At 30.7% G+C, this 8,017-nt stretch overlaps 1 protein-coding gene across 1 annotated transcript in view; it reads right to left on the reverse strand.

Annotated features, from left to right (window-relative positions):
- LOC127872978 (uncharacterized) overlaps positions 1–8,017 on the reverse strand; it is a 58,679-nt gene that overhangs the window by 43,238 nt on the left and 7,424 nt on the right. Inside the window, exons 10-15 of the mRNA XM_052416501.1 lie at positions 5,016–5,131; positions 4,249–4,428; positions 3,377–3,432; positions 3,155–3,177; positions 2,876–2,976; positions 2,435–2,566 (exon numbers count right to left, since the gene is read on the reverse strand). Coding sequence (XP_052272461.1) covers positions 2,435–2,566; positions 2,876–2,976; positions 3,155–3,177; positions 3,377–3,432; positions 4,249–4,428; positions 5,016–5,131 — 608 coding nt within the window. The remainder of the gene's footprint in view (positions 1–2,434; positions 2,567–2,875; positions 2,977–3,154; positions 3,178–3,376; positions 3,433–4,248; positions 4,429–5,015; positions 5,132–8,017) is intronic.

An 8,017-nucleotide genomic window follows, 5' to 3' on the forward strand; every position in this document is an offset into this window, starting at 1 on the left:
TTTGTGTGCGTGTGTGTGTTTTTTAAATTATATTTATTTATCTTTCGACATTATTTGTATGCTACGATTTACTTTCCTATTTGTGTGATATAATAATACTAATAATAACCAATATTGCATACAATAACTCTCTGTATAGCCAAACTTCATCTCACTGTGTATATGAATTTATCACATGATTTATTTTGCCCAAAGCATGTAATGCTGATTAAGCGAATAAATAAATAAACCATAAACCATAATTATAATAATAATAATAATTTTTATTTTTTATTTTATTATATAAGTATTATTATAATTATACATATAAGAATTATTATAATAATAATAATAATAATAATTATTATTATTATAATTATACTTATTATTATTATTATTATTATTATTATTATTATTATTATTATCATTATTATTATTATTATTATTATTATTATTATTATTATTATTATTATTATTATTATTATTATTACACAATGTATTATTATTATTATTATTATTTTAGTAGTAGTAGTATTATTAGTATTATTATTATTATTACTACTTCTACTACTACTAACAATAATACTATTAATAATAAGCTTTTTTATGATAACAAATACAATTGAAATAAAAAATTACGATTATTTGTGTAAGTTTCCTAGTTTAATTTTAGAAGAAAAAATCGACGCTAGGGAGATCTAACAGATTATATTAATCGGACATCTCTTGAAAGTATATAATAATTTAAGGTGATATAATCTAACTCAGAACTGAGCAAACACAATTGACATGACGCCTTATCTATGATCGCTCCGCCCACTAGAATTGATCCACCAATCAGCGATCGATTAATCGGGCGCACTCGTTAGCAACGACCTGTCCGCCATTTCCTAGACAAGCTACATGTTTAGGTTCACTTTTATTCCAACGAGTTTCTTTTGTTTTCCTCATTAAAAAAACGATAAAAAATGGTTAAACGGTGTCGATGGGGACTATGTAACTCGGACAATCGATATCCTGAAAGATTAGTTGGTGACATTTAATTTATATCGTTTCCAAAGCCGAAAAGAGATCTTGAGAAGTGTAAGTGATGTATGAATGCATGCGGTTGTCACCAAGAACAACTGAACGTCAACACTGTCAAAGACAATTGTAATATATTTTTATCACATATACTAGCAGATTTAAATAGTTTATGTTATCGATCTGATTATCACATAATATTTCACGTTTTTTAAAACAATAGTTTTATCAGTTACTAGGTCATTAATATACAGAAGCGAAGTTCATCTGCATTACTTAAAGAGAAATAAAACCCAGCATGAAGCCTAATTTGTGCTGTGTTTTATTACTCTGATAGTAATGCACTTAATTAACATCATACATGTTATTTGAAGGTGACATGTGATATATTATCTTATTAACGGTATCAACACATTTGCAGTCATGTGGTGTCACCAATAAACGCTTTTAATCCACACTAGGAGCTCGAATGCCTAGATCTCATTTTTTAAACGAGTTTCTTTTATTTTGTTCGGATTAAAAAACGGAAATGAAATATGGCAAAAACGGTGTAAAAAGGGTTAATGCAACTCTGACATTTGGTATCCAGAAAGATAAGTTAGATGAATTAAATTTATACCATTTCCAACGCGGCAATGCGGTCTTGACAAGAGCGAGTGGAAGCTTCAAGAATTACCGAGATCCCCTTTATAGAACATTAATTTATTTCACAAACTTGAAATGTCATATAAGCAATAACTAAGCATTATTAAGTATGTATTATGTCACGTGTGCATGTAAAATAATTGAGACTTTTGGTACCCAATTCGTGTAACTTTACGAAATCCCCGTTAAAAATCGCGTTTCTGTGTGTGTCAGAAACAAGTGAAAACCATTGTGTTATTATTTTAATAAAGACGTATCGATAAATGCTATTGTAAAAGAGTTATTATTACTGATATTAGTAAACCAATAAATGCGGTAACTTCGGGGAAGTCGGTACCTGCGCGAGCGTCTGATATTGGTAGCCTTATTAATTTATAATAGCCTGACCGTATTCCATTTCGTACAACGCTAATTTTATATCAGACAATGTCCAAACTTACTGTGTTGTTTTTGCGCTTTAAATTATAGTGATTTATAAATGTCCCATAAGCACTGTTTAATATGATTAATATCACTTTTATACGCAATAACATGTGAGAATAACTTAATGGCATCAACCCCTTTGCAAGTGTAATATGGTGTTAAACAAGTCGATAAAATCATCCGGAATATCGCGTAAATCTATATGCAGTCTAAAGGCAAAGAAGCCATTTTGGTGTTAGCTTGTCTAGGTTTTCTTCCCGCTGAGCCACGTGATTAAGTGGGCGGAGCGATCACTGATAAGGCGTCATGTCAATTCTATCAAGACCGTCGCTTTATTCTCAATGACTCGATTGCACCGCCTTACGTTGATCTGAAGCATCCAGTAAAGTCGTCAATAGTTTCTGTTGAAATCATGACTTCTGTAACACACCGGCCATCTTTATTGTCCAAAGGAGCGAAGACCGTAAACTTGACACCAGCGCTGACAACATGTTCACTGAAAGTATAGAATTGTATTTGATGACTTGCATTATAATTATTATTATGATTATTATTTTTATTATCTTTATTATTATTATTATCATTATTATTATTATTAATATTATCATTATTATCATTATTATTATTATTATTATTATAATAATTATTATTATTATTATTATTATTATTATTATTATAATTATTATTATTATCATTATTATTATTATTATTATTATTATTATTATTATTATTATTATTATTATTATTATTATTATAATTAAATAATAATGGTATTTACAATAATAGTATACTAGTCTTTACTTACCACTTAGTAACATTGTTGGTATACAAAATCACACTGCATCTTTCATTGATGTAACAAACAAATGTACTGTCTGTTTGTGGTGCAGGCTCAACAAAGTGTACCTTTGAAAAAATGTTCCATTTCAATTGTGTTTTATTTAAAGAACTGTTGTAAATGAATTTCGCGCTACACAATAACCAATTTGCACTAACAATACTATTCAATCAAAGCATATAAAAATACTTTTAAATACTTAAGTATTTCTAATTTTCCTGACAATTATAACTATTACTATATTACCTGCGGCATCGGATTTAGTCCTCCTGAAAATAATAATCAGCAATAGGGACATTTAAACACTATAAATGAAATGTATCCATATTGATTTATTGAATAGTTATTTGATAAGTAAGCACAATTAAACAGAAGTATTTCAATCTGGTAATGTAACCTAGTAAAGTGTATTAAACTTCCAAACCTGAAATAGCGAATGTATTAATATTAAGTAAAAATAAGCTTTACCGTTTAAATCAAATTTCAGCTGGTAACAGGTAGTATCATTCATTGTACTATTTGAACTGCAATAAATGATGAATGTATAAATACAAGTAATATATACTAAATGCCCTATTTCTCAGATAACCACTCATGGCAGGTAGATTTAATTCATTTCAAACACGTCAACAGGTTGTCGCATAATTGGTGTATTTTAGGTATATTCCTGGTTCGCTATAATGCAAACCCTGGGGCTACGTCAGTGTTGCTGGGGACCAATTAATTTGTTGACAGCAGGTACACGCTTTCCACTAGCTACAACCCGTTTTAATTATAAGATATAATACATGCCTTGGTTTACGTCAGTATGGCCGAAACTCATTAATTTGTTGACAGTAGACGCACGGGTTCAGTCCGTTTAAAGTGTAGATCATGACAGGATTACTAGGTTAATGGATGTTGTTTCCGTATCGTGCATTTAAACAAATTGGTTTGACCCATAAAGTTGAAATGTTTATGTAACGATACCTGTATATAAGTAATGCATTTTGGACACAAAATAAGAAGGATTTAACACATAGGAAGTACGCACAGAGGTTTATCTTCAAAACCAACCCCAGGTGGGATGGGGTGGGGTCCTGTCTGGATGGATTTGGACGGATTTTGTCATGTCTTGGAAACGTTGTTAATTACTTTGAGAGTTACATGAACATGGAAATATTTCATTAACAATTAATTTAAAGAATTATATGCACTTGGAAACTTTATGTTAACAACTGAATACAGAGTAAAGAACTATCCACTCGAGTTTATTTTGAAATGTGTCGCTACGGCACAAGGTGTATAAAAATCTAAACAATGGTCATTGAATCATCGAATGTGAATAAAGTAGTATATACCTATCCTTAGCTGTTATACAAACATAATGCCCGTTCATGTCTTGTGGCCGTCCCTTTATCGTCACATAACTTGTAAACACATTATCGACACCTTGAAAGAGATCTTGTCGCACAGTCGGGCCGACAGTGCTTGCTTTACGTATGTCATCCGAAGCCGACATGGTCACTAGGGGTACCAGACTATAGATCGCAAATGAATCAATGTGAAAACAAACAAATAATGCTAATATTTCACACATTTATGTTTCACAAACATTGAAACAAACATACATTTCTCGTATGCCAAATTCTGAATCCATATTCTTAAAACACAGACATACATCTAGAGATTGTCTTCTTCATAGTATCTCATACATGATAATTTTTATTTTGAATTAATAGCCATCTTCCTTGGCAATAGTAAGTAAAAATGCACGGGATGAAGCATTGTTGAGTAAAGTCTTGGACGACAGTGAACAATCGTTTATAAAGTTTGTATTTTTACATGCAATACACTTCCGTAGTCGGGATAAGCCGTGTGGTCAATTATTATATAAAGCTATACTCGTTGCCTGATTCGTGTTTATTTTGCAAAATTATTTATGTGATATACGATTCACTCTACTTTAAGGATTGATCAAGCGCGAGCGTGATATTATAACTACAAGTGAGAGTACATAAGAACGTAGAAAAGAAAACACATGTGTTCTTCAATCTATAGATAGCAAATGCATATGCTTTTGGATTTCAAAATGGAGTAGACCGATTACTAGTAAGAACAATCTTACCCCGTTTTAGAAGCCACATATATCTGCACGCCACATGCGGTAATAGTTGTATTCTTGACCGAACATACGATAATGCCACCGCTTTTTGGAGTTGGGGGTACAAAAGATACGGAATTCTGAAAGATAATTTTCACGATATTTTTGCAGCTGTTCATATCTGATTAATCAAGTGTAACAAAACATCTATACAGATAGCCTAATTCCAGTTTTTCAGGTCGTTATAATAATCACCACGAAGTCGTGTATGTAATATGTCATATTTCTTGCATTAGATTCTGACCTTAAACTTAATTTTTTGAACATCTGCCTGAGTCACGTATTATTGAAAACTCTCTAAGTTACTTCTAAAAATAAGATTCGCGGAAACTAACGTCGCACATGAACACTTACGCTGACAAGCAGCAAACAGAAAACGAACGCTGTTGTATAGAAGAATTAATAATTTTCCGTATGGATATACTAGTTTTTGTTATGAATTTATATTATAACAGGTTACTGCTTAATATTGTTTCAACCATTTTTATTTGCAAAATATACAACCGTTCTGTGTAATCAGGTATTTAGCACAGTTAATAAAATCTTCATTCAGATTTACATATAGACGATCTGGACTTTAAATTATATAGGATGTTTTTTGAAATGTTGTAAACAAGAAGAAGGTACTAAGCTGATTTTAATAAAATTATTTAAGTTGGGGCCTGTAGCCAATTGTACTGAAATGGATAATGTTTGGATATCGAAATATATCAATTGGATGAGTGAATTAAAATGCGTAATCCTCTTGTATCATAACCGAAATGCCACACATTACATCATTTAAAGCGGTTTTATTATCAGATTGTCGCTTTTTAAATTAACAATATTGCAAAAATACTGGACATAGAAATACATTATCACGATGCGTACATGTATGCCTTAGATAAACAGATTTTATTGGTAAAATAATAGTTTTTACAATAATTTTCCTTAAACGTATTGGTACGCATAAGGGTATATAATTTAAGATACAAATCGTTCATATATTATGTCATTTAAAATAGTTGCAATTTAAATCCACTCAACTTAGTCGGCAAAGTAAAGTTAAAGCCATACACCGTGAAATGAAATACATAGCATAGTAAATTGAAGTGTAAATAAGAAACATATTTTATCCATGCCAATTAAAATATATCTGGTGGTTACAAGGTAGAAATCCGTCTCTTTTGCGCTTTTAAACTTAAAAATAATCGCGTTTGTCGAAATGGACGTGTACGTCTAGAAATTCTACTTTCGGTTTTAATAGCGGTACCGTTTAAAAAATAATAAACAACTTGCTAACTAGGCTATAGATTTAATTTTAACTATCTCAATTGGAATATATCTGGTGGTAACAAGGTAGAAATCCGTCTTTTGCGCTTTAAAACTTAAAAATTATTGCGTTTGTCGAAATGGGCGTATAAGTATAGAAATCCTGCTTTCGGTTTTAAAGTTCAAAAAATGAAATTACTTGCTTACTAGACTATAGATTAAATGAAAATTCTGCACACTTTCAAATTGCATATATATATGCATTGATTAACATGTACTTCATTTCAAAGTGTGTGGCTTTAAGTATAAATAAGAAACATATTTTATCTATGCAAATTTGAATATATATGGTGGTTACAAGGTAGACATTCGTCTTTTTTGCGCTTTAAAACTTAAAAATAATCGCGTTTGTCTAAATGGACGGATACTTCTAGAAATCCTACTTTCGGTTTTAAAAGCGTTACAGTTTGAAAAATAATAAATAACTTGCTAAATAGGCTATACATTTAATTGTATCTATGCCAATCAGAATATATCTGGAGGTTAGAAGGTAGAAACCCGTCTTTGTTGCGCTTTAAAACTAAAAAATAATCGCGTTTGTCGAAATTGACGTATATGTATAGAAATCCTACTCTCGGTTTTAAAAGCGGTACCGTTTGAAAAATAATACATTACTTTCTAACTAGGCTATAGATTTAATTTTATCTATTCCAATTAGAGTATATCTGGTGGTTACAAGGTAAAAAAACTTCTCTTTGCGCTTTAAAACTTAAAATTAATCGCGTTTGTTGAAATGGACGTATACGTATAAAAGTCCTATTTTCGGTTTTTAAAGCGGTACCTTTTGAAAAAAAATAAAGCCTTGCTAACTAGGCTATAGATTTAATGACAATTGTGCACACTTTCAGATTGCATCTTTATGTATTGATTAACATGTATTTCATTTCAAAGTGTGTGACTTTAACCGAAAAGCAATGAATACACGTTCAAACAAGAAAACAACATGTAGGAACACGTCATATAAAACGGAATTTTTGGTTAAAAAAAGATATAAATTCAAACAAAATAAATTGATAATTGAAGAATGTAATTTAAAGCTTTTAAACTAAGCGTACTATGAATGGGTAAAATTAACGGTTTATATATGGTATTTATTTGTGAGAAGGGATCAATTAATTGATTGTATTGAAGACAAATTGACAAAAACATATTGCAATTTCGTTCTTATCAAAGACAAATTTGCATTTTCAATACACGACAAAACCACAATGGTAAGGCGAGTCATTTTACAGTTACTGTACATCTAAGTTTGTATTACAGTTTAAGTTATAGTTGTTAGATATCAAACCAAAATTTTTTTTCAAATCTTGTTTGTTTGGATTTCGATAAAGGTACTCCTGGAAACTGGTTAAAATGGATCTTTACACTAGCCAAAACAGCAAATTGTATGTTATGTTATTTATCATACAATAGATACCTAAAAAGATAACTAAACCAAGCAGTTATAAAAATAATATTCGATGGATAAGAGTTTTACAGTTGTCAACTTTTAACAACTGGTACTCGCACAGCATGGCTAGCACCTTTTTCTGATTGGTTCAAATTGCAGCCAGATTAACAGACTTATACGGATGATAGTCCGCCCGTACGCATCGGCGCTCGTACGTTCACCTAAGCGCCTACTCTGGCGTTTCCAAACAACACAGTATTTTAAA

This window comes from Dreissena polymorpha, chromosome 3 (assembly GCF_020536995.1).
Source record: "Dreissena polymorpha isolate Duluth1 chromosome 3, UMN_Dpol_1.0, whole genome shotgun sequence".
Lineage (NCBI taxonomy): Eukaryota > Metazoa > Mollusca > Bivalvia > Myida > Dreissenidae > Dreissena > Dreissena polymorpha.